The sequence below is a fragment of the Accipiter gentilis genome, chromosome 30, assembly GCF_929443795.1.
Source record: "Accipiter gentilis chromosome 30, bAccGen1.1, whole genome shotgun sequence".
Classification (NCBI taxonomy): domain Eukaryota; kingdom Metazoa; phylum Chordata; class Aves; order Accipitriformes; family Accipitridae; genus Astur; species Astur gentilis.
Window position 1 is genome coordinate 20039110 of NC_064909.1, and position 27020 is coordinate 20066129.

Genomic DNA, 27020 nt, shown 5'->3' on the forward strand with positions numbered 1-27020 from the left:
ACTGCATCGACAGAAAGTGATTTACTAGGGTAAGTTAGGTTGCTGCACTGGTACCGGACTAGTATCAGTACTACAGTAGCAGCAATAACAACTGGCTTCCAAGTTATCCACATTACAGCTAGCTCCATGTTACTACACCTCAATAAGCAGCAGGCTGCTGAGGAAGAGCAACAGGTACACGGAGAGCCGATAGAATAGGATATTTTCAGTTGGAAGGGACCTACAACGATCATCTAGTCCAACTACCTGAGCACTTCAGGGCTGACCAAATGTTAAAGCGTGTTATTAAGGGCATTGTCCAAATGCCTCTTAAACACTGACAGGCTTGGGGCATTGACCACCTCTCTAGGAAGCCTGTTCCAGTGTTCAACCACCCTCTTCGTTAAGAAATACTTCATCATGTCCAGTCTAAACTTCCCTGGATGCAGCTTTGAACCATTCCCACAGTGCAAATAAAAGCACCAAGTCGGAAAGGGTCTAGACCCTGTTCTTATCACCAGAGATAAAAGCACATGCTTTTCCCACCAACACGGGATTTATCTCCCTTCCGGGTGAACCTCTTCGGGATGCCAGGAGGTGCTGGGCGCCCACCCTACCAGCAGGAGCGCTCACACTCGGCAGCCTCACAGCTCCGAGAGCCCCGAGAGGTAGACAGGCAGGCTGCCAGGGCAGTTCAGCGCTGGCAACACCCGACGCTGCCGTCCTCGGCCGAGGGAAGAGCCAGAACCGGGGCTGGGAGGGAGGAACCCCACCGCCCCCGGCGCCGTTCCCGCGGGCTCCGGACAGCGCTCGAGCCCCGCCCCCAGCCAAGCTCCGCCCCCCTCATTCAAGCCCCACCCCTCGACCCACTCCCTCCGCCAAGCCCCGCCCCTCAGCCACGCGCCCCCTCAGCCTAGCCCCACCCCCTCGGTCGCCTCAGGCACCCGCCGCCGCCGCGCTCCGCTGAGGTGACCCCAGGCGGCGTCCCCGGACTCGTGGTCTCTCTAGCCCGTACCGGGCCCGCCGCCGGTCTCGGTGCCGCCGCTGTTGAAGTTGTAGTGGAGCACGGCCCCCAGCATGGTCCAGCCGCCCAACGAGTAGAGCAGCGCCGCCCGTGCGTTCCACACCGCCGCCCGCATCGTTGTTCCCCCCCCCCGCCCCGCCTCCCTCAGTAACCCCCGCGCTCATTGGTCGGGCCCCGCCGCCAATCGGGCGGCAACGCGGCGCGACGCCGGGCCGCGCATGCGCCCTGGGCTGCGGAGCGGGAAGGGAGCGGAAAATGGCGGCGGGGAGGTAGAGGCTGCTGCCGCCGCCATAACCGAAAAGCTGCGCTCCTGCTGGAAAACACAGCGGCTGGGCGCGGTGGGAGGATGGCGGCAGGATGAGGGGCAGAACGGGTTGCGACGCGGCGGTCGAGAACCCAGTTTGGGCGGGAGCTTCGCGACTGACGCGGCGGAGGGGGTGTGAGGTGATTCAGGCCGGTGCAAGGGAGCCCACCGGGAAAACGGCTTAACTCGGGTGCAGAGCCCGAGTTAGCAACAGCTGCCCCGCCGGCTTTCAAGCCTGTTAATGGTGGGCTGAAGTGAGAGAAGGCAGGGCCTGACGTGAACCTGAGGCAATGCTTCAGCGTGCCACCGTCATGCTCAAAGCAGAGGTGGTACATTCTGCCCTGTCCCTGCGTCTGTCAAAGCATTCTCCACCATCTGATACTTCTTCTTCTGCACTACCTTACCTTTAGGAACTCCTCGAAATTATTTTCCAATAGCACGTACACACCCCAGTGTTGCTTTTCCAACAACGAAAAGGAGGTAGGCTGAGTCCATTGCACATACAGCTGAATTAGGGATAGCACTAAATAGCAATGCTCTTACCCAGTTTTATTTTTCATTAATACAGTCCCTGGTTGCTAAAAGACACCTTTTAAGAACACGGAACATTAAAAATTAAGCTAAAGACTGTTAAAATCTGTATTGGCTAAATCATCCTTTAGTTCTAATTACAATGTATGAAAAATGTAGAGTAAACAGAATACAGACAAAAAGGAATACAAATAAATTAATATCTAGAAGGGCCAAGTAAAAAACTCTCCCTGAATATTTATTTCATTTAATACTTAAAAACCTTAGTCTAAAAGGGAGAAAAGGAAACGTAAATAAATTGCTCCACTTCTGTCATCAACATGATCTATGTAACTCTTCTGCTCTTTCTTCTTGGTTTGATCAAAGTCATGATGCACTTGAAACTGCCAGCTTTTTTAGATGGTCCATGAATACCTGGAGACTAACATCATCTGTCAAGATTGGAGCTCCCGATTCCTGCAGAAAAACAAATAACGAGCTTAAAACAGTGGTGTTAACACCAGGGACTAACTGAAAGCAAACCAGATGTCAGCACTCTGAACTAATTGCCTGCTAAATCAATCACCTTTTTTCCTGCAAAGGACAGATCTAGCGGAAAGATGCTACTCGGGCAACAGTACTGACATTATCCTCTAGTGCAATCGGAGCTACTGGAAAAAAGAAAGTCTCTTCTCTCTAAAGCATTAGGAATTTTGCTGCGCAAGCTCTACACAAACAAGGTGAAGACGATATAGAAGTCCAGTATTCTCAGAAAATTAGATCTGTATCCATATGCTAGTTACTTTTTCCAGAATACTGAATAAACTGCGACCTAAGGGTTTTAAATCATATTTGTAGGGAAGGGTGAGGATAAATTTCTACATCAGGTCATCTGAAACTTGTAGGAACATATTCTGCATCAAATTAGCTGCTTCCTTCAAAGGCAGCCACCACAGAAAATTCTCCTGCTCTGCCTGTGCCCCACATGTAGCTGGGATACAGAAAGGGAGGTCAACGGGGCAAAGCACTCCTTGTGGAGACCACTAATCTCCTGCTATCAAGCTGCTGAGATACTGAGCTGTTGTGGCAGCGCCTCTATGTGGACAGCCGTTCCTTGGATATATTGGAAAAAAAGCCCCAATGGCAGCTGGATTTTGCTGAAAATTTGCGGGGATTCAGTACAAGAACAGGTACACGAGTTTAGTCATCCAGGCTTGAAAACTGTATTCTGATCATCTTGTCATCTAGTGCTCCCCACCACTACCATTTATCTAACCAACAACCATGGACTGGAATAAGCACACAGAATAAAAATCTAACCTGCCTAAGCTTTAGAGACAAACCTAATAAATCGGTTGTGTTTTTTAAAATGCTACAATTACTGCAGTCTCAGCTGGTAATTCCATTATCGGATCCTTTGGTACATAGAAATAACCTTGTTTCCTTGCACCGCAAAGCATGGCAAGATGTTCAACTCCAGTCACATATGCTTGCAAAAAGCTCTTGGGCAAGAAGTGGAGGACAAATGTAACCTGCTCCCAGTTTGTGGCCATGTGATGAAACAGGATGGCTAAGGCGTAGACAAATATGTAATTGTACAGTTTACAGCATTCCCAAACGTGACCAGCTCTTCCATTGCTTACCTGTCCCCATGCATAGAGGTTATTGTGGGTCTGAGAAGGGTTCACTTTAGACAAGAGGAACCGGGCCTATTAAGACAAAACATTAGAGAAGTAGTTTTGCAAAACGACAGACCTGTCAGCTCCCTCAAGACTTCTTACCACCTTTGATACATGACTAGTGATGTTCCTCTGCTTTTGCAAGCAAGGTACTAATTTAACTTAAATGGGTTTCAAGTCTAGAAACAGCCCTGCTCCACAGAAAACTTGTCTCCAAGGGGCATAGAGTGCTCTGCTACAGCAAGCAGCACTCACCTGGCAGAGCAGCCCTGGTTCCATGCAACACAGGCATGTCACCAGTACTGTCCCTCGCATGCCCCCATCTGCCTTTCGAAAAAAGGTCAGTGGAGGACCAGCATAACATGGTCACATCAAAAATTAGTACCAGATCTTTGGTTTGGAGCATGAATTCCTGCCTCTTCACTGCTACAAACAAGCCAGGCACAGACAAGCACAGCACAACTGCAGTTCCAGAAGAGCAAAAACAGGAACTATTTTATATCCTCATTCAGCATTAGAGAATAAAGGAACAGATGGTCAATCACTCAGCATAACTTGCTGTCCTAGCAAGCTAAGTGTCCTAGCGCTCCCTGTCTTGTTTAAGTTTAGATACATAGCCAAATCATTTCTTTCCCACCTCTTTGGGGGATACAAAGATATTTAAGCTGGCTCTTTCTTTTCTTTTTCATCCTCAGATTTCAGAAGCATATCCAGCGACTGGCTTATAAAAAGACAAAGTTGTAGTAAAAGCTCATGAGAAAATAGCAGGCTCTGTACTTTGAAGAGCTAAATTACCACTGTATTTAACTTACAGAACCATCCTTTTAGTAAAGCAGAAAGACAGCTATTTGCTCTATAAACCTCCTTACCTGACTGCCCCCATGTTCCGTGTGGATGTAACGCGGCATTGGGAATCTAGTCTGCAAGATCTCCTGGGCGTCATCCAGTGGGGCTTGCAGTAGGTGCTTGAAGTTTTCATATTCAGGCATGTCTTGGTAACCAGCTTTCTGCCACTGTGCAATAGTCTATTGAAGGGTCAGGGAGAAAAGGAAAAAATAGTAGAGATGTTGGCAAGCCTTCCCTTTTTAACCCACACGTCTTAAGGCAGCAGAACATTACACGTACTTATGCTTACAGAGCACAGGGCAAATGCACATTTTCACTACTCTGGCAATAACTTTATTTAGTTTCTGTTCCTGAATTTAAGAACAGGCATTCAACACAAAAGCTAGCAGCAGTTTGTGCAGTGCAAGAGCAATTTGTTGAAAGGGATCTTCAAGCCTTTATGTTTCAGCCTGCGCCAACATAGAAACACAAAGCATTTATAAATCACTGATGTCTTGAATCTGACTTGGTCTTACATGAAGCAGCCATTGCCTTACAGTATTTTCAAGGTACCTAACCACATGTACCTAACAGTTGCTGTGTACACATGCAGATCACACACTTAGCTCTTCCTGTGACTAAGTTCTACCCAGTTGCTGGGTGTCTTGCTCTGCAACAGTAGGTAGAAACTGTTCAAGGTAGCTCTGGAAGATTTATTGTCATTGTTGAATCAAGCATTCAACTCCTGTCTGCGTCAATCGGGTATCCCTGCTCAATTCTCAAAGGGGACAAATCCTATATAGAGCGAGGTTGGGAGCTAGTAATGGAGCTGCTGCAAACTATCATGCCAAACTTCGAGCATTCTAGTAGCAGTCATTAAATGAAGTAGCTTAGTTCAAAAACAAAGGTAAGAGTTAAAATGCCTCCCAAAAAGTTTTCACTAATAGGGATGTTTGACCATAAACCAAGATGGGTTTATTTAAACTACTCCAATCTGATGCCATGTTTAGGAAGAAGAAACTGGATGAGGGCCACTACCCAAGCAGGGCTATAAAGGATATCAGAGATTTAAAAAAGCATCAAAGAACAGGGAGATTTCCAGAGAAAGAAGTGGAAAGCCAGTTCCCTCTTCATCCCTTACCCCACAACTACTTTAGGATGCAAGACATTTCTATTATCCAGCTACAGTAGTGTACCACTCCCTTACAAAACCTGACAGGACTGAAATACAGATCTACACGACTGCATACTGAAGAAGCGCTGGAAAGCCACGGCTTTGGACACTGATATAAATCTGCATGTTTAAAAAGGGCCAGTACCTAAGCACTTACCTCAGTCACCATTGAAGGAATACAAGAGCAGCTGTCAAAAACATCCAGTATTTAAAAGCAAAACCTGGAAAAATTTCTAACTGATTTCTTTAAGAGCAGCACCATTTAAGTGTCAAAACCCAGCAACCAAGTACATCACTTATCTGAAAACCAGGCTGCAGCTCTCTGCCCTGCTTAGTTTCAAGTTTCTCTGGCCTTTTCCAGGAATGGTAAGGGACCACCTTCATTACCAAGCTAACGTGACAGCTGTTACTCAGTGCAGAACATACTTAGTGGCTCCACTAGGACTTTTTTGTTAACTCAGACAGTGGGGAAATTGTATTCAAACTGGCAGCATGTATGCAATGTCATTACGCTAGCGTGGGCTTTGCAAGCAGCTTATTTTCTACTAACAATGATGTTGTCTGCATGCATGGCAGGAGGGAGTGCAAACAGAGAAAGAGAACATATTTCAACGTACCTCACCAAGGTAGATAACTATCTGGAAGAAAGTATCCATCAGTAGGATTCTGTCAGGAAGAATACTGCTGCTGTCCAAAAGCACTGGCTGGAGAAAATAAAGATGAAAAGTCAGGCACCACTAAGCCTTCAGAACTGTATTAACCTTCATGGCTGGCCAGATAGCTTGCTCAGCCCTGCCCGTATACATGCAACTCCACCAACGGCTGCTCAGTCCATGTGAACGGCCTGCAGAGCCCAGTCAGCCTCCTGCAGCATCACTGAATGGAGCAGCACGTTATCAGCAACTGTATGAAGCACAGGATGCAAGAGAGCAATTTCTATGGCTATCCAAGTTTAATTTGAAATGATCTTGAACAAGAGTATCTCAAGAATTATAAGAAATAACACGTGAACTCTGGCAAATGCTGCCAAGAAGGTTTCCAAGTGTTACTCCAGCAGCTCCTGTGTTTCTTTCCTGCCAGACAGACTCATTTCATGGAAGCTATCAGTATAAGGGAATCCGTGTCTGTCCATTGAATACTTGCACATAGTTAAACACTGCTACATAAACAACTGAAAACAAGCAGCTGGTGGGAGATTATGATCTGGAAGGGCTGAGGCTTGCTGACTTACACAGTGGAGACAGCAGTCTCTGGCAGAGAAGCAAAGGTGGTACTGACAGCAACAAGATTCACTGGATGGCGGGGGCCAGAGGCTGTAGCTCAGCAGGGGTGGGGAGGTTGTTTTGGGGGCAGTTTTTTGGTGGTTTGAGGTTTTTTTAATCGAAGCTGTATGCTTACTGAAAACAGAATTCATATTTTACATTGCCCCATCTCATCCTTTAATAATTACCTTGATTAAAAAAATATACATAGCGGCCTTTTTGCTGAAATAGTGTTACTCTGACTGAATACTCATTATTTTGGATCAATCCACCTCTTTCCGTTAAACAGGGACTCACCTCAGGAGGTCCATGGAAAGAATAAGCATAAAGGATGGGCTGGATCATAATGAGAGACTGGGTCAAATCTTGCCTAGCAAAGTGGTGGCGGTAATAAGAAGATTCATCTGGACTGTTATTGAAGACCTGCAGGAATGGGGAGCGTCGCAGATGGAACATGAACTGCACCAGAAAGATGAGTGAGAAGAGAAATGTCAGCAAGTCTACCCTTTATTAACTCCTCAGAGTTCTTCCCTTATCAGTCATTCACAGCACTGAACTACAGGACCAGCCCACCAAATTAAGAAAGCATCTGTTCCTTCCCTCTTGAGTCTGATAAACGGTACAAGATGCTTTATCATGACTCTCACTCATCCTTGCACACTTTTCGCACGGCTGTGGGAAGTGAAGTTCTTACCTGGGGATACAAAGAAAATGATTCTGACAATCTGAAGGAGTTGGGATCATCTTTGTTGTATTGTCCAAATTTCTGACACTGTTGGAAGCAAAATGGATACTTCAGTTATCCCTCTCTTTTTTTCTTTTTTTAGAATTAACACCTTTTTTTTTTTTTGGAAGGGTGTTCTTTTGGTTGTTTTTAAACAGAGCAACCAAGGCATGAACTTGACAATAACAAGTAATATAAAATTTACAGGCTATTTTTAAGTCAGTGGCTTCTGTATCTTACTGAAATGAGAATGATGATTTGATCTACTTATCTATTTATATATATATATATTACATACATATATATATAATCTAGATTTGAAATTATCTAAGAATTAAATAGAGCTTCTAGTACAACCCAAATTTTTCCATTAAATCAGGGATACTACATTATACCTAAGCTGCTTTGTACACTATGAAACACTACTTTCTGCAGCAACTCTCCTTCCTTCTAGAGGAGCAGCAGACTGGCATTTCACCAACTGCTTCACTGAAAATAAGAAGCATCAATGGTTTTAGCAACTCAACTATAAATGACTCCACAATCATTTCACCATGCAGCATGCCTGTGTGTGTTCTGGTGCTCAAATCTTTATTTGATACTGGCCCTGTTTTTTCAGTGTCTGATGTGCCATTATCTGTTAGTATCAACTCCACATGGGTGTTTGGACAAAGCCAGAAGCAATTTAGGCAATTAAGGCTTGTGAAATTCAAAGCAAGAGACAGTATGAAGTTGTGGAAGTGATTACTACCCTGAACTTGGCACATCTGAATGCTGTGTACAGTTTTGGGCTCCCCAGTGCAAGACAGACATGGATATACTGCAGTGAGTTTAGCAGAGGCCACCAAGCTGGTCAGAGGCTGGAGCACCTCATGTAGAAAGAGAAGCTGAAGAAGCTCTTTTTGTTCAGCCTGGAGAAGAGTGGGATCAGGGAGTCATATCGCTGTCTACAGCTACCTAATGGGTAGCTGGAGAAATGGAAATTCTGATGGGGGAGAGAGGAAGAAAAAAAAAAAAAAATCACAGCAACTGTGATCAAACATGGGAACAGACTGTCAAGATAAACAAGAGAAACTCCATCTTTGGAGATCTTCAAAACACAAGTGAACAAGACCTGAAGCAACCTGCTCTAACTTCAAAGCTGGCCCTACTTTGAGCAGGGGAGTTGAATCAGAGACCTCCAGAGGTCCCCTCCCACCTGCATTATTCTGTGTTTCACTATCACTTCTTTAATCTCAGGTTTAACTCTCTCAGCATAATGGGATGTTTATCTACCCCATCACAAGTTTGCTGATCATACTGGCTTCTGAGCTATTGCATACTACAACTATGTGACCATGATCAGAGCACAAATGAAGCAAGTCAGTCTGGAAAAAGAATGCTCTTTCCATTTCCAGAGGCCATTTTTACTAAAATCAAGAGTGCACCCAACTGCAGTCTATTGGTCTTACCAGTCTGATCAGCTGTCTGTCCAGCCATCGCAGAACATCAGGTCCCTCCTCTGATTCAGCTCTGTACACTCCCAGTCGTGCCATCAGCACGGCAGCTGCTTCCTGGTCAAACGCAGCTTCTATATGCTGGAGCTGACTCTGTGCATCTGCCCAACTATAGGGATAGTAAAGGGTTAGTGCTACGTGCATTCACCTTCAGCAAAATCCAAACCAGATTCATCCTCCCTGTGCCAAATATTCTGCAGCCAATGCATGCAACAAAAAGCTAGAAAAATTCCAGCACAGACTGCGGCTTAAGTTTCTGCTATTCTGCCAAAGAACTGACATGAAATACTCACTTTCTGGCTATGGTGGTGACACGAATGCGTTTCTGTGTACTGGAGTGTTGATACTGAGTGACAAACTGCACTGCCCCTCTGCCTCCCTGAGGTATTGGTGCGTTGTGCTGCAAATGAAACAAAGTAAGCCTTCAAAACAGGCTGGCTTTTCCATTGCTCTGTACACTACAGAGAACTCCAGGGCATCATTTGAGCAATCACAGAGTAAGTACAAGCTAGAGATGGACCAGAGAAGAGAGACTCGTCTGTTAGTGTTGTGTTTTCCAGCAGCCCTCAGAGTCAAGTGGTGCTGGGCCCATCTAATATTGGGCATGACGCTTCCTCAGCTTGTCCCTTAAAGGATGGCAGCAACTTATCATCTCTACAGCAGTGAATGTAAGAACAGCGTTATGAGGTCTGAGCAAAAGTCCTGCGAATCCACCATCCTATTTCCTACAGTAACAAGCCCACACAGCAGAGAAGACAGAGACACACACATGTGGAATAGAATTCCTTTGGGGTAGCTTTCCGAGCTTCTAGCTGCCACACACTCAGAAACTTCCCAGCCAAAAGTTACTTCTCAGCCATCAAGTTATTACAACTTGGAGGACCAATTCTCCAAGAATTTGAAGCTATTTATATTGTTATTCTCCTCAGTACCTACTGGCAAAAAGACAATTTCTTCTTTGTTAAATAAATACAACAGTAAGAAGACAAGGAAACAATGCAGGTTTCATACAGAACAAAAATGTGAGGCAATTTATGCATATGAAGACAACCCCTGAGGCTATTTCTTTGGCACAAAACACTTGGTTGCTTTGCAACCATCCGTCTGCAACACAGGGGATGTCATTGCATTTTCTGGCCCTCTTACAAACAAATACTTCAGCATGTAAAAAGGATGACCAAAAAAAAAAAAAAAAAACAAAAGAGAAGCCAGGACTGACCTGATTTACCACTTCAAAGTAAATGGCCAGAGTTGTGCTGGGATCCAGACTACAAATTTTCCATTGAGATGTTCCTCCAATTCCAAGCTCCTGCACAGAATTTAAAAGAAAGCAGCATTTTTGTCTCTAGCAGCAGATAAGGCAAGCTTATGTTACATTCTCATCAGAGGTACAAGTTAAGGCAGGCCTTCTAGATTTCTTATCTTTTGGGTGTGAATAAAGTTACTGAAGACCATACAGTTAAAAAAAAGCCTTATGGGCAAGAATTCAGTCTAGGGAAGACTCTTTTCCTAGGGATGTTTCCAAATAGTTCTTCTCCTTGAAAACTCTGACATTCTAGCTGAGCTGTAGGTCTAGTCAGAAACTTTGCTCTATTTATTTACTTCTTTATTAAAGATTTTTCCATGTCAGAAACTTACGTTTTCAGAGACACATGGCCCTTTAGCATTCAGGGATATGCATGGTCCAATAGCTCCTGCAATTTTCAGCTCCCTAGAGGTCTAGAACAAGGTAAAAAAAATTGTTTGTTTGTTGGTTTTTTTTATATCAAGTCAGTCAAATAGAATACACACAGACTAAATCAGTTGCTCAGCTTTAATCAGATGATGCATACACATGGCTGTCAGGGAAAGCATCTCTGAGTATTCTCCTAGATCACCTACTGCTACAATTAACAGAGTAAAAGAATCTACACAGTCATGTTTTAATGATGAAGACATATTTATAGTGACCACAAGAGAGTATGAAATGTTCCTTGCTGAGTGAGGAGAGGCCAAGCTCAGCTGCTTTTTTTAAAAACAAACAAACAAAACACACACACACACAAACTTAATAAGCTTCCAAACAAAAATCCTCCACTGACTCCAGTATGGTGCTTCTCCCAAAACAGGCATTATGGCTGACCTCAAACATGTAGAATTTTCTACACTCCAGATACTTAAATCAACTTTTGAATGAACAGCATTTGTATTTGCCAGTTAATGTAATCCAGTAAAACTAATCTCTCACCTTCACATCCAAACTTGCACCAAAAGCCATCCGAAATTCCCCATTGAAGCCTTTGTTAAATACGCGCTGGAAGGTCTGCTTGAAGAGAGAAGTGTTGAAGGAGTCCCCCATCACCATGTGTCCTCTGGGAAAGAAAAAACAATACACAAGGGAACTGAAGCAACTGGGAACTAGAAGTAAAGCACAAAGGATACATCCCTCCAACTCTCACGCATGCGAACACATGCAGAAACTGTTTTAAAGCATGCCTTTGCACAAGTAGAATTTACGTCAGGGAACACAGATTCATGGATGCCTCCTCCAAAGCCAGACAAGTTAATGCTCCATCTTTGCCTGCTTGCTTTCCCAACTATATTTCTTGCCATCCCTTTAGCTGCCTTAAAAATGCTCATGTTCCACCAGTTAGAAGTATCTCAACTCAGTGAAGAGCTTTGCTCAGCCTCTTCCCCTGAACAGGGCTGAAACCACCCACACTACAGACAGGATAGCTGCACCACTGCAGCATGAAGATGGGTACATGGGTCTGTGCTGTGCCACCCCAAAAATGCCTTGGTAAACCCAGGCCTGATCAGATGGAGCCCAGTAATGCAACCAAAGGGTCAAACAATCTCTCTTCTGCTTACTGAGCGTTATGTGATTATTTACAAATACCTTCCATTTGCTCAAACCACCCTCTGACTCCCGAGACACAGCAGATTTTAAATGGCCAGTAAGACATGCTGAGTCCCCAAAAGGCCCGGTTTGGTACACAGCCTTCCTCACAGAGACCATAATGTTTTCAGCAGTATAGAACACAGACATTTACCCCTTAGAGATGTCACTTAGAACTAGATCCAGGGAAGCCAAGAGTCCCTGGAGAAACCACAAGTGAGCTGTTAAGCAGAGAAAATCTGGCCCACGCGAGGAAAGCTTCTACCCACCACACCTGACAGTCTGCTCTTCTGATGGCACTTCAGTCATGCACAAGACACAAAGCACGGCATCGCTATCCCATAAATTCTGGAAAGGATACTTGCTATCTCCCAAGGAGGCAGAAGGCGTTTGCAAAAGACATATTGCACCATGCTTTAGAATACCTTTCTCAAAGCAGGACATCGAGTTTTCTACCAGCAGTGCTAATTCACATGCTGTTTTGAGACTTCAGAAATGTGGACTGGGATCAGGTGAGGTTTGCCATATAATTCCTGGCAAATTCAAACCACAGTTTAGAATAGAATGATAAAAATCTCACCCTTTTGCCCTGACAGCAAACTTAGCCGCTTCCTGAACTGTTCTCCCCCTCCAAAAGAAAAATACAGGCGCTAATTTTGTGCTCTCCTGCTATGAACATACCCGGTAAGGTTTGCACAACACTTCATCTCTAGCAGTCCAGTCTGATCCAGGGCACAGGCATAGATGTCGATGCAATGCCCGTTGGCTGCAGTGCGATTAGCCAGAGTCTCGTAGTGCTGGGGAAAACATACGTGGTGTTTAGGATGCCACAATGGGCAATTTTTCTACTGCTCTCCAGCTGGGGCCAACATGTGAAACACAAGGTACAAATGAAGCAATTACCAGAGTTGTGGTAACTAAATAGCTGTTTGCTCTTAGTGCTCTGCTGGAGCACGCTTCTCCCTCCTAGGATGTTTGCACTTGGATGAGCTTGAGTTGCATGTCACAAATACAGAGAGTGCATGAATTGCACGGGATCTTTGCCTGTGGAGACCCAAAGGTTTCCAGGTGACACTTAAGAGAACAGCTGTCATACTGCTTTCTCTAAGCTGACAGGCACATTTCATGTCTGACCTTTTTACTATTTTAACTGTTGTTTCATACGTTGAGAAGACAAAGGAGGCTTTCTGGAAGTGACCAATTCTTGGAAGACAGGTTTTCTCCTCCCCAGAAGGAGATACAATGATGCTGACGAACAAACTCTCACCCACCATCAGCTAAGAAACAACATCAAAATACTTCTTTCTCTGAGAAGGCACAAGACCATGCTGGAGAAGTAACTAGGAGGAAAGGTTTTTTTACCTCTCCCTTGACCATTCTCACAATTTAATGTACAGAAAAGGCTCAGGCACTTCAAGGACAATGATGCAAATACCTGGACATACTATTCCCACATTGAGAGAATGGAGTATGTTTCTTCCCTGGGGAAGGACTTTGGGCAGCTGTCAACATAGCAGTGTACGTAGGTTTGTGTTATCCTTTCCCCCCATTTAGTGCTCTGATACAATATTCAGGTTTTGTTTTTAAACACACCCAGCAGGCACTAGCACTTACTTTTGTGGCCTTCTTCATGAACCTTGCATTGTCCTTCTCTATGTCATGCCAAGAACGGATGGGTGTTTTCAGTTCATCTCCTACCACCATGCCTGGTCCTTGTGTTGGTGGCCCACCTGTAAACAGCATTATTCTGGCCCCTGTGTTTGGAAATGTGCCCTAAAATAAAAACAAAGACTTATATCAGAGTGGGGAGGGGAGAGAGACTTATTAAATGGCAACAATACTTTCTTTAGATAAGCATCTGCATGTGTTTCTGCAATGTCATTAGGGACCTGTCACTGCTAAAGGTCGCCTTGATAAACAGAGATGCATTTCCTGACAGTCACAGCACCCTCAAGTTTAGACTCACGCTACATTAAGCTTCACGCCTTTGTAACAGGAAGCAGGCAGTTTCTGTTCTTTTTTACTTACATCTTAGATGACCCTCAGATAAACCCAGTGCATCGTATCACATCCACATGGCGATACACACAGAGACCTTTAAACACCTGCATATTTTACCACTTAGATATAAACTCCCAGCCCACTCTACACCAGCTGGTGCTAATACGTGTCAAATGTCAGTAGAGAGACTGCAGCCCAACATAACTGGGCCACAGACTAAGCTGGACTGACACCTGCATACGTCTCAGCAAAGACAGTCAGGTACTTACTCTGACCAGCTCATCTCAAACAAAAGCACTAAGAGTACCTCCAGTAAGCCAACAGCAATCGAAAGAGCCACTCCAGTGGAACGTAAAGGCCTCTTTCCCTGGGTCACTGGCCATGGGTCCCTTTGCAGTTCTCCAAGCAGATCTGTTAAATTCATGTCAATCTTATGTACTGGCTGCAGAAACCTGCAAAAATTAAAATAAAATGTTTTCCTGCTTATAAGTTCAGAGAAAAATAAAGTGACTCTTTGTTCCTGGCACGTATAAATTGCACCAAGATAGTTATCAGAAGCAAAAAGTCATGTGGCATGTTCCCTTCCTACATACAAACCTTCCAAGATAACAGGCCCGTGCAAAATAAAAAATTTGATCAAAGCAAGACATCAGGAAGTGACAAGAATGTGAAGTCACATACAGCACAGGAAAGAACTGTAACGGTGATTTAGTCTAGCAAAATGCACAAGAGCTGCCACTGAAAAAGAGGAGCTGAGAAAGAGAAAACTGTATTCAACAAAGGCAAATACAGCTTTAGTGTTCAGGGGTCACTGCTTGCCTGTCAATCATTTTTTGGACTTGCTGGGTCAGGGGGTAGGAGGTGGTATGTAGGATTGCTATGCAATGCATGTACCAGGCCCCCCATTGGCTCGTCAATCAAAAAGACAGGCCCTTGCTCCAAACTGCTCCTGAGAAATATGCTTTCCAAAACCAGCTATGTTTTTCAAGTAGAAATCTAGCTTGACTGGCAATCATGTTCTCACAACTGCAAAGCCAAGATACTGTAGAAGTCTAATACCTTGCCTGCAGCTCTAGTAAATCCCATCCATATGTATCACTTGATGTAGGGAAATAACTGTGACAAGACAAAACCATTTAAATCTTCTTACAAAGACCCCTCTTGGGAAACCCAGGTTTAGAAGTGTGACCCCAAAGGGGCATAAAACATCTGCCCTGCTCTTCTGCTGTGCTGGTGCAGCTTACCTGCTTGAAATAACAGGTTGCTCCGGAGTTTGAAGAGGTCTTCCCTGTTGAATGGGGACAGCTGGCTTTGAAAGCCCAAGCATATCCTAGAAAGTAGTAAAGAGGAGGCACAGGAGATGTATTATTCAAACACTAAACATATATGCTGTCAAGCAGTACACCCTGAGGCCTGCAATACTGTAGCCTTAAATACATTAAAATCTGTGAAATTTAATTAATTTTCATACTCCCATTAGGAACGGATCAATACCATTATGTGAGACACACAAACTCTATCTTGGACAAGCTTCCAAGGAATTTACAAAGGCAAAAAGATAGGACAGATATTGGGAGGGAAACAGACTAACAGTTAAGAGCACTGAAGCCTCCTTCCTCCCCGAAAGCCCAGCGCTTGAAAGACCAGTAGTGGTGTCAACAGAGCTAACAGGAACAAGCCACTGCCTAAGAGTTGGCAGAACATACCTGTATTTGCTTAGCTGTCAGGTCTTTTGTGCCCCTAAACACGTAGCTCTTGGAAATCCCCTCGCAGCTCAGCTCGTGAACCTGGACCATTCTGCCAAAAGTGATAAGCCCCACCAGAGCATCGGCAGGCAGCAGACTTAAGGACATCTGGAGGGACTCCTTCAGTGCCTGCAAGTCCTCCTCTTCCAAGCACGTGTCAACAACATACAGGAAGATCAATGGCGTCTGTGGACCCCGCTAATGTAGAAAGAGATGGGTTTACTAGGTGTGTGCATATGCCAGATGACACTTTAAATGCCTTCAGGAATAAAACGAGCCCTATCTTAAGCACCTTGCAGAAATATTATTTATTTGCATTAACTTAAGGAAATCTAATACATACATAATGTCACAAACAAGACAATTGTGGTGGCTTCAAACTTTCCTATGATTCATTTACCTGCACTATATATTCAATTGTTGAAAACTGAGGCATAAGCTCTGCTGGTTGGTTGACTTCAGATATGCCTGCATATGCTGGAGGGAACTGAAAAAGAGAACAAAAAATTAGGACAAGGAAGCTGCAGGACAGAAATATAGGGCCCTCCTCTGCAGTACAGAGGCTGCCCTGCTCATGACGTGCTTATTCAACTCTGTGTTTACTACTGCTGCACCAACCTGATTAATTCATGACAAGAGATCCATACTGCTGTTTTCCTAAGCACAGACAACAAGTGGCCAGCAGGACGGACAGCTGCTCAACCCAGTGTAAGTAAAAGGTAGGACTAAAGCAGTGACTATGTATTAGCTGAAATTCATTTAGCCACATGACAGTTTCTGATGGCAAAAGTCTACTCTAATTATTTTCATACTTGGCAAGAACAGTAAACGTCAAGCACAAAAAATACACTGGAAACACATGGGACAAAATAGCATTTTTATCTCCTTCCTATGCCCTGCATGCTGATAAAATCACTGGCAAAACTGAACTGAAAATAGACAAGACATCAGGTAAAAGAGACCCATCAACAAGTACTCTGGCCTGCGTTCAGCCAGAGAAAAAAGGCCAAGGGAAGGAATCTAGAAAAGTGGAATTTATGCTTAACATCCTTCACCAGGGGAGGCCACGAGGGGAGGCCACCAATAAACTGTTCACTGAAAAGATAGAAGGGCTGATGCTTTTTCCAATTTACCTGATTTCTCTGAAAACAGAAGTTACAAGCCCAGAGCTTGGCCCGATAGTCAACTTGGCTGCAAGGGAAAGATGAGATGTCAGTATAACTATATTTTACAGCACAGCTTCACAATTATCTATGCTGGTTCACAGCACTAAGGAAAAAACAGAACATCAGACACTCCAAGTTGAACGACAAGAGGTTTAGGGATTCAGACTCTTGTTCTATTGCCAGAATGTCCCTTAGCTTATCCAGCCCTGCCACTTCCAGACTTGTCAGCATGACAGACCACTGACAGCTCTCCAGAGCTAAGCCTTTCGCAGACAAAGACTTGAGTCTAATCATCCTTTCACTACCCTTGGGCTTATCTCAGTCATCTTATTGTTTGTACAGCTGTAGCACACAAGTACTCCAGCCACAGAGCAGCAGGAGCCATTCACCCAGATGCCGCACAAACACTGAATAAATAGGCGGTTCCCTGCCCCAAAGAGTTTACTTTCCTCAGCCCTGTTACAACACAGTTACTGCTGGTGCAGTAAAGCCTGGCCATATTCTTACTTCATGGGCCTGATCTCATTTTACTTTCTCTTCCTAGCCTTTCCTGCTCTTTCTCAGTCCAACACTATGCTCTGAGTATGTATGATCATCACATGATTTTGGGGCCGAGATTATTCCTCTTAAATTCTCAGCAGAACTTCAAAGAAAACCTTGATGCTCATGCCAGAACTGACCTACAAGCAGCTGGATGTGTAAGAAGCTGGAAATCAAGTGAACATCACAGCCCAGAGGACAATATTGGTATAATCAGCACCTTTGTTTATTTTAAGTTTCATCATTCACCACCAAATTCTCTGGGGTGGTAAGAGGATTGGCCATTTCCATACCATCTCTGCCTTAACAGCCTCCCCAAAGGCACTCATCTCTCCTCGGGTTCTGGCAGCTCTAGTAACAGGCTGGCATTCAATATAACTTATTAGGCACACGTGGATTTTAACAAACCCACTACCTCTAAATGAAAGAGGCTGCCAGACACAGGGCAAAGAAAAAGGGGAACAAGGAAGTAGTGAAGTTCAGATAAAAACTAGGTACCATCCAGCCTCTCTTAACATCCCCAACCAAGAAATTCGTACCAGAGTGGGCTGAGCACTGCTTTGCAGGTTGGCCTGCTACAAAGCACCGGTTCATACTGCACAGGCGGCAGGTCAAGACGCTCCTTCAGTGGGGTCAGAAGACAGGCCAGGGGGACAACCATCCTTGTGGCCTCCAGCCTGCTGGAAGGCCACACGTTCCAGCTGAAACGGACTCCATCACGCTCCTCATTTTGCTGGATGAACTCCAGGTACGTCGCCATGGGACTGCAGCTCTGAAAAGACGTAAGCAATACACCTTCAGGCAGCGGTCACCTGTTTGGACAACGGTCCTGCAAAGAAGGTCAGCAGATCAACTACATATGGGCACGAGACATTGCTGGACAAAGCCAATACATTACAAGGAGTTAATCCCATTATCAAATGAACCATGTGACTACATTAATCTCTTCTGTCCAGTGCTCTCATCAACATTCCAGACAATTAAAACACCACCAAATCCCATGAAGAAACAAGGAAATCTGACACTCAAAGCCAGAATGCAAGTTGTTTTTTTTTCTTCTGATCCACATTTAACTTTCCAATACCACTCGGCCTCATGCTGGCCTCAAGACAATCCTGCCTCACTCGGGTCAGTAAAGTAAAACAGGTCAGATTTGCACACATCCTGAAGCCTTCAGCTAAAACCTTGGGGGGAAAAAAGAAGGCCAAGTCTGAGACCAAGACACTCATCACAAATGTCACCCGGTTGCCAGCCTGACCTGCTTACAGCTGGAAAGGAGCACATGACAAAAGGGTCAGAAAAGGTCTTTGGTGATTTTAGACACCCTCTGTGCGTGGCACCATGTCCCACTCACAGTAAGGGAGGAATTGAGAGTCCAGCAGACTTCAGAAAAGACATGCTATTCAAGGAGAGATATCCCCAACACAATACAGGAGTCACTCTCTGTATTGCCTTACTAAACTCTGAAGAGTAAGATGCCAGCAAGAGCTCCTAGGCTATCGTTACCTTTGATGTCTCCAAGAAAGGGAAGGACAAGCCTACTGAAAAAGTCACTCGTCAAGTCCAGCCCACATACAACACAGAGCACTGGCAGCAAGTCAGAGCCAAAAGCAGCAGCACCACAACCCGCTCCAGATGAGGAAACTCAGAGGTTCGCCTGCGGCCGCAAATGCTCCAGGACTACCTTACTCCTGGTCCTCACTGCAGGCGGGAGATTCAGGAGGGCCATAGGCATGAGAAATCAGAAGCATCACCTCGCCCAGAGGAGGAGAAGTTTTGATGTAACATTTTCCTACAGACCTCCAAACTCATCAACGTTTTCTTTGTCCTTGCTATTAAGGATGTAAATCAAGCTCACAGGGAATTGGCCTGCATTTCAACCCCCACCTCTGGATGGACAAATGGAAGGGTTCAGCAACACATCCCCACCACAAAGGGGTCTGTCAGGGTGAAAGTCAGAGCTGAGCCTCCCTATAAAAGATCCCGCACATCAGAACACCAAGACAAACACCTGACATCTCAGGTACACAGTGCAACTGCAATATAAACTTACTCCATGTTCCTCCAGCTGCAGCTCAGCACCACTGCCCTGCCCCAGGCTGAGCCCCCATTGCCCAGCCGGGTTTTGCCTGGGCTGTGGCCCTGCTTTGGGGTCAGGATGGCAGGAGTGGAGGTGCCCCCACCCCCATGAGGGCTGTGTAGGGCCAGGTGCCTGCCCAATATGCCAGCCCCCCACCAGTGCAGGGCCCTCCGGTCCCAGTCCTGCCGTGACCTCCAGGGCCCAAATCCCCTGTCCAGGAGAGGACGGACCCTTCCAAAGCCACAGCAGATGAGTGGTAGTAGCATTCCAGTCTCTGTATGGGATCTGCTATAGGGCGCACTGCTGACCCCCACTCCTTCCAGCAAAGCTATAGGCGATGCTGCTGCTTCCTAGCAGTGCTATAGGGAATGCCACAGATCACCCAGCTGCTGTGCTCGGCACAGCTATAGGGGACACCATACAGATCCCCAGCCCTTCACCGGGAAGCGTATAGAGGACACCAGAGATCCCTAGAGAAACCATAGGGGCCACCTCTGACCCCTAGCCGCTGATCCCCAGCACTGCCACAGGGTGAAGGACTGACTCCCTGCACTGCTACAGGGAGCACTGCTGACCCTCAGCACAGCCCCAGGGAACACAGCAGACCCCAGCCCTGCCCTGGGGCACCCTGCCAGGCCCCAGCACCCTCAGCACAGACTCGGGGGTCACTGCCGATCCCCGGCCAAGAAAAAGCTCCTGGGGACACGGCTGAGCCCCCGTGCTGCTCTATGGGACACCATGGACCCCCCCAGACCCTCCTGTAGGAGCCAACCCTGACCCTCCCCAGCACTCTCCGTAAGGGACACCACAGACACCCCCCCCCCAGGGAACAAAACAGACACCACCACCACCCCCAGACCCTCCTCATCGGGGACACAACAGAACTCCCACAAACCCCACTCACAGGGGACGCCACTGGCTCCCCCCCCGCCCCAGACCCCGCTAGAGGGGACACCACTGACCCCCAGCCCTCCCTCACAGGGGACGCCACTGACACCCCTCCAGCCCCCCCCCAGTGGATACCACTGGCCTCCTAGTCGTCCCCCCCAGCCTCCCCTCACGGGGGACACCACCACCAGCAGTCCCCAAGACGACCACAGGGGACGGGAACCCCCGTGGACACCCCCCCCCCCAGAGCACCAACCTGCCAGCGCCGCTCCCCGCCGCCGCCACTCTCTCCCGGCAGGCCCCGCGCTCACGGCAAGGCCAGCTCAGCGGTACGGGGGTGCCCGCTTTCAAAATGGCGGCACCAGCACGCCCCGCCCTCCCCCGCCGACATCTTGGCTAAGGGCACCCCTACGCGCCGTTCTGACGGAAGGGAAGCGGAGTGACCTTAACAAACATGGCGAGGCGGCGGCGTCAGGGAAGCCATCTTGACTGAGGGTGCTAGGGGCAGCGCTAGAATGGAGACGAACGGTGTGCCCATACTAAATATGGGGGAAGGCGCCGCCTTCCCGCAGCGATGGGGGCGAGCACTTTGCTCAGGGTGCGTGGCAGCTGCGGGGTGTGCCGTCGTGTTCAGGAGGGAGGGTTGTCTTTGTAAGAGTAGAAACTCCTGGGAAACAGACACTTTACAAAAATAAACTGCAAGCCCCAAGCAGCCTCATCTTTGCCTCAGTTTTCTGGCCCCCCTCCTCACCCAGACGCGTTGGCTTTGGGAAGCGCGCCAGGCCAAGCTGTGAGGCTGCCCAGGCTGGCGACGAGGTAGGGCCAGACAGCTGGGGCAGCTGAGCCAGGGGAGCAGGAATGGCTGAAAACTGGAAACGGAAAAGAAAAAGACCGACACACATTTGCCTGGTTTGGCTTGCCCCGAGGACACGTGCCCTTTGACAGCACATCTCCTGCCATTCACATCCCTGGTTGCCAGTGTTTGCTTTCAAATACACCTGACCCACCTAAATTGTATTTTCCTCCCTCGCTGTTGCCAGAAAAGAAGCAGGAGTCTGCTTGACCCTCACAGGTGGCTTGAGATCACAGTAGTTCATCACTCTGTGAGGAAACCTGTACCCCAGCCCGCTGGGAAAACCCCAGTGCCCAGACCCTCTGGTGAGGAGAGATCCAGAAATGGCCACAATATCCAGAAATGTGACATGCTGCCTGTGGATGTGTGGTACAGGTTTGACCAAGCCCCAGAAACTCATCTGTGCCTTGAAACTAGGCAAATATGTTCCCACTTTCATTGCTTCCTTCTCATGTTGCTTCCCACAGTCTCTTCTGAAGCCAAAGAGGCAAAGCCTGTTCTAGTGAGACTGATGACAGGAATCCTACACTGCAGCTTCGTGTATGCAAATCCCTCTCTGAACGCTGCAAACTTTCACACATACGTCTAGGGGCAAAGGCGTTGTAGTGAAACATCTCGACCCGCTTCTAATAGTTTGGGTGCTTACCTTAAATTCACGCAGTGGTCAGCCTATAAATATTCCCTAGGCTTCTGTGTGAGCATCGCTCCATCCTTGCCTAAAGGAAATTAATGCCCTGTGAACAAGTTTACTTACCCATGCACTGTCAAGCTTTCAGTTTTCTGCTTTCTCTCTTTTAAATGCACTAGAAGTCTATGTTTTGAATATTTTGTATTTTCTTAAAGTCATTGATTATAAGAAAGCCTAAAGTTTGTTCTGAAGTTGCTTGGTAACACTCAGCTTAAAACAACAGGAACAACATGTTTGAAATGCTGCACAGCAGTGTGGTCCTCTATGCAGGTTTGATCACCAGGCTCACATTTTTTTCACGTATGTCAGAACTCACCCAGTTATTATGTTGGTGTCTGCCTACACCTCCGATATGGCAGATGAAGAAAACCAAGAGAGCCAGTGGTATGGAGATCTACTGATACAGGTGGCATTGCCTCCCTCCAGTTAACTAGCACAAGAAACATAAAAGCTGGCCAAACCATGAGGCTCAGATTACTTGTAGAGGCTCTCTGTTGTGAGCAGCTGCAGGGTGATGTTCTTTCTTTCCACTCTATATGGGACACATCTTACACTTTTCTTAGCTATATGAAGGTTTTGGTAAGAACATGCGTAGGAAATGGGGCCAACTCTGACATATAACAAGCAATTAGGAATATAAATATGTTTTAAATGTTACTGTACAGTCTACGATGGAATGCTTGGCTATTAAAAAAAAGGGGAGGGGGGTAATATCTCCTCAGCCTTCAAGCACCTGTAAAAATCTGTAACTGCTCCCAGTTTTGCAGTCTGTGCTAAGAGTTTGTTTACACTAGAAATAGCAAGAAGTTAAGCTATTGAGGAGAGGGCAACATTTTCAACTCTGTGCCCCTCAAGATGCTTCAACAGACCCTGGCAGTGGAAGATGACCCAATGAAACTGCCATTGGGCTACTGTAGTTTGGATCTATCAGCACTCCTTCCCTTCCCTGGAAATGACAGTAGGAATTGGCTGATAAATATAAAGCAGAACTGCAAGAGTACACAGATGGGGCCATTGTCAGAACACTGAATTCCACGGGGAGATTGGCATTATCCAGCGAATGCTTGAGGAAACTGCTTTAACCAAGAGCCATTCCTTCCTTCTTCTGAGGGCAGAAAAGGTATATTTTCTACTGGAGCATCTAACAGTGGAGAGCAATGTTCCAGGTCCAAAGTAAAGCAAAATGAGACGCTGTCTGAGCTGAACATTAAAATTGCCTTCCCAGCTTCTTGACATAAGGCAAGTTGTGTGCTCTGCAGGTGTTAAATTTGCTCGTGTAAAATCTGAGCATAAGCAGAAAGATCACAAATTCAGTGGGAATAAAAAAGTAGAAGAATGCTACCTATGCTTATATGCTAAAATATATAAAATTCAAATTGCTTTAGTACTATTGTTAACATCCTCAGTTGCTCTCCAAGCAATATCAGTAAGAGACAAAGCAAATCTGCTCTTCTGGAGTTGCTAGTTTATCCTTCATTTTACATCTTCCTCACATCGCCATGTCTCAAAAGAAAAGCACAGCGCCTTACTGGGACCCAGGGCTTCACTGCCATGCTGTACCCACCCTACTAGCATTAGGTTAATTAAAATATTAAACAACTATTGTGAGATTGCAAGAAGCGCAAAATCCTAAAGCCCTATGTTTCTATACTAAAGAACTGAAATAAAAGCTTTCCTATTCTGTTTTCCTGGAAAAAAATCACAAGCTTGCTCAAAAAGCAAGGGCGGGGGGGGGGGGTGGTAAAAAAAACCCAAAAAACAACAAAACAGGACACCTACATAAGCCTCAACTTGTTTTGTGTTTAACAACTGAAAGAGGGGAATGCTTTGAGCTCAGCTTCCCCTCCTCCCCACTCCCCCCTAGGATCTCTTGAAGAGTGCGGAAGTGCAAGAATTAACTTTCTCAGGGAGGAAGTGAGCATTTTCAACAAGAATTTGGACACCATCCATGGAGCTTCTCACAGGATCTTTTTGTCCCCTCCAGGCTGCAGGTTAAGCTGGGCTGAGCACAGCTGAGGGCCTGACCACCCATTTCTCACAGATTAAGTGATATAAAGTCCCAGCCACATAAAGCAAGAGGTGAAGGTGGTCTGCGTGTGGCGGAGGACAGCCCTGTTTAAGGTGTCTATACTCTGTTTCAAAGCATGAAGTGTTTGGCAGCAATAGGAGACCCAGCTGCCCCCACTCGCTGTTGTTTCTTCCCCAAAACTGCTCTGCACATGGAGGCAGAGCAGGGTTTAAGAGCTTTCTCCTTCCTTTCCTGAGCCCTAGGGCAGCCATACCAGGACAAGACAGAAGATGGCACTCGAGCTGCACCAGATGAACCACCATCACGTTTCACACCTCCTACAGGGGCCAGAGTTATAATCAGAGTAAATAAAAACAAAACAAAAAAAAAAAAAAAAAACAAAAGCAGGAAAAACCAAACAGCCACTCGCCAACGGCGTAAATGTTTTCACTATCAAAGCTTCAAGTTTGCCATTAATGTTAATGTTTTAACCTTTGGACTGTAAAGGCTAGACACGTTAAATAGTACCTCCTAGCTAGCTGTACTCTCCCTCAGTTCACAATACAGCCTGGTACTGCAGTTAATGTTTCTCTTGGAAATAAAAAGCAATCTTGCACTTGATTCCATGTGAAAATGGCGTTTAGGTGTGACCACACTCCAACTTGCCATCGGACAGTCATCACCACTAGTGAGGAAACCGCTCAGAACAGCCTGCTAGGTTCACAAAACCAGGGATGAGCTTTCTGACCCGGCAGGTACCTCCTGGTCCTGCAGCAGCTGGCCTGTGACCTGGTGTATAAGGCTTGCATAAAGAAATGAGCAGATCAGGCTTCTAAGGGTTCAGCCATGTTTTGAGGGTTAACTTTAGCTCTCAGCTTTCTACACATGTTCTCATATTCAGTACTGGAGCTAATATCGTAGCTTCCTCAAAACGTTACATTTCATACCAGTTTGTAAAAGGGACAGCTTTGGCAGGTTGAAGAAAAGACTGAAGAAACTCGGGGGGGGGGGGGGACACACTATACCTTTTATCACTTACTCCCTTTTTAAAAAAGAATTACAGACTGATAAAGTAGCCAGGTTCATGAAGAACCAGAGTGACAGATCATTTCTCTAATTCATTTAGAAATAGATCACAGACTTGTGTTTTACAGACAGGAAAGTGAAATGGCTCTACTTTTCTCTATAGGCATCAGTTTTTTCCATATTTGAGAAGGACAAGCTGCAACACTAAGAAGCTTCAGAGACCATAAAGGTCATCTAAACCAGATAAACCCAATACAAATGAGCCAGAATTTAAAGAACTTAATAAACCAGCCTTCTAATTCCTAAAGCTGTTCACTGAAGACAAGCTCGCTCTCCTTTTTCTTATTGCCAATGCATCTGGTTATACTGCATAAAGCAACATACCTGCATGATAAAGACATGTTGTTTCCCTGAAAGCTATCTTCTAGCTGCAGTAGAGCACAAACACTGTGTTATCTCTGCAGCAGCAGGATTCAGGACCCCATTGTGTTAAGTCCTCTTTGAATGCAAGAGGACAAAGGCAATGCCAGCCCCACACTTCAGTGAAATTACCTTTGACGACATAACGGATGTCTGAAGCTGAGGTTAAGGCTCCCTCCAGTGAAGTGAGCAGCATTTTCCCCAGGCTTCAGTGGTTAAAGGGAGCAGAGAAAGAACAAACATCTGATCATTTCACTCCCACATCTCTTTTGTAAGAGCTCTTCTGCCTCTGTAGAGATATGCATCCCTGTCACTTTGAGACAACACTGCAACAAAAGAAAGAGCCAGCTGTGGGTGCTCACACTAGCTAATACAATCAAACTCCTACCATGGACACGCCAGCATATCAGTACTCGTTGTTTGCTCCAGTCAGAGACAGCATGCCTAGCTGCTCCCCAACAAGGAGCCTTTGCCTCCGTATCTATACCCTCCCTGTATGGGACAGGAGCCATATTTTTTTTATTCTTTGTACAGCACTTACCACCATTAGCCTTCTGTCCATGACCCACGCTACAAGTAGGAAAAAGGTGAATTGAGCAAGATTTGAACATTTTGTACGTGATCCAGACTGCTGTATTGAAATAGCTGATGTAAAGTCTTCTACCCTTATTAGGTAAACTGTCTCCCCAAATGTCTCTGTATTGGCCTACTGTTTACTACTCATGGTCAGATTACCTGGTGGCTGGTAAGTTAGCTGTAGAGGTTCTTGACCATTACCCTCCCAACAGTGTCCAGGAAGGTTTATTTTCAGAGGTGCAATCTTGAAAATAGCTAGATGCAACAGGTCCAGTGTTGTGCTTGACCCGCTAATTGTTTTCCAGTGCTGGGAGGCTGCCATGAAGATACTGGCTAGTTGTGTAGAGATCCAGCCTGGACACAGCACAATCAGCCACAGGTAGGAAGTTGTACCAGGACCAGACTGACTCTGCACAGTTCATGTGTTTACACTGCTCTGCCTGCTAGTATGTCATTCCAGCCCTCTGTTAACTCTGCATGGTGGAAATGCTGGCTATACCATATATGCACAACATTTTTATTAAAAAGGAGCAGAATTTTTTTCCCCCCCTAGAGGTTGCTTATTTATAGGTTAAGGAAGAGGTGCAGTAACTAACTAGTCGATACAAAAATCTGTTTACTTCCCAAGTGGGATTTGAACCCACATTTTCCAAAGGCAGTATCGCCCCTCTAATACTGCCAGATGGACAGCAATAGCCAGAGGAAACTAGACACAGCTCTCAAGAGGTCCATGGCCTGGCATACCCTGGGCATGAGGCTGATGACAACACCACAGTCTATACATTATTGCAAATTCATCAGTCCAGAGTCACACTGAGAAGGAGCCAGAGAGGTCACACTTATGAGAAACACAAATTGGCTCCACATCACAGGAAAAGAAGATTAAGCTTTCTGATGATGTGCCAGTACCGTGCCTTTCTCAGATCACAAATCAAGGCCAGAGGCCATATTTATGTACAAACAACTGTCACTGGCATCTTTCTCAACCCTGAGGGTATTCAGATAATCTATAAAAATTTTCCTTGTACCACCAGACCAGAGGAACTCTTTCTCTTCTGGAAAACATATCTTCCCAGAATACTTCTACTCAAAATTTCAGCTGACATATCCATGTATGTGATGTAGCTGCCAGAACACACCAACACAGATTTGATTATGATCTTGTAGCTGTCAG

General features: G+C 45.9%; 1 protein-coding gene across 4 annotated transcripts; it reads right to left on the reverse strand.

Moving 5' to 3' along the window:
• Positions 1–2056: 2056 nt before the first annotated feature.
• SEC23B (SEC23 homolog B, COPII coat complex component) lies at positions 2057–25490 on the reverse strand. 4 transcript variants are annotated; one of them, XM_049833416.1, is made up of 20 exons: positions 25403–25490; positions 17847–18079; positions 16735–16792; positions 16002–16088; positions 15563–15799; positions 15101–15186; positions 14164–14308; positions 13470–13628; positions 12537–12652; positions 11205–11328; positions 10616–10696; positions 10197–10286; positions 9271–9377; positions 8933–9086; positions 7452–7529; positions 7055–7216; positions 6113–6199; positions 4366–4521; positions 3461–3526; positions 2057–2294 (listed from the first exon to the last, which is right to left on the reverse strand). In XM_049833416.1, exons 1-20 carry the CDS (start codon positions 25412–25414, stop codon positions 2205–2207), a joined length of 2328 nt encoding a protein of 775 aa, XP_049689373.1. In that variant the 5' UTR covers positions 25415–25490; the 3' UTR covers positions 2057–2204. The 4 variants fall into 4 exon arrangements, with proteins under 4 accessions (XP_049689373.1, XP_049689374.1, XP_049689375.1 ...); XM_049833417.1 differs by lacking the exon at positions 25403–25490 and adding an exon at positions 20532–20634; XM_049833418.1 differs by lacking the exon at positions 25403–25490 and adding an exon at positions 20532–20566 and having other exon boundaries at positions 17847–18136.
• Between the last annotated feature and the right edge of the window lie 1530 nt (positions 25491–27020).

Bases quoted from the DNA above. Each gene is read 5' to 3' on its own strand.
- SEC23B (XM_049833416.1), bottom strand. The intron at 12,653-13,469 runs GTAAGTGCTAGT...TGTTTTCCCCAG, and splicing joins TCATGAAGAAGGCCACAAAA to CACTACGAGACTCTGGCTAA. The intron at 3,527-4,365 runs GTAAGGAGGTTT...TTGTCTTAATAG, and splicing joins CGGAACATGGGGGCAGTCAG to GCCCGGTTCCTCTTGTCTAA.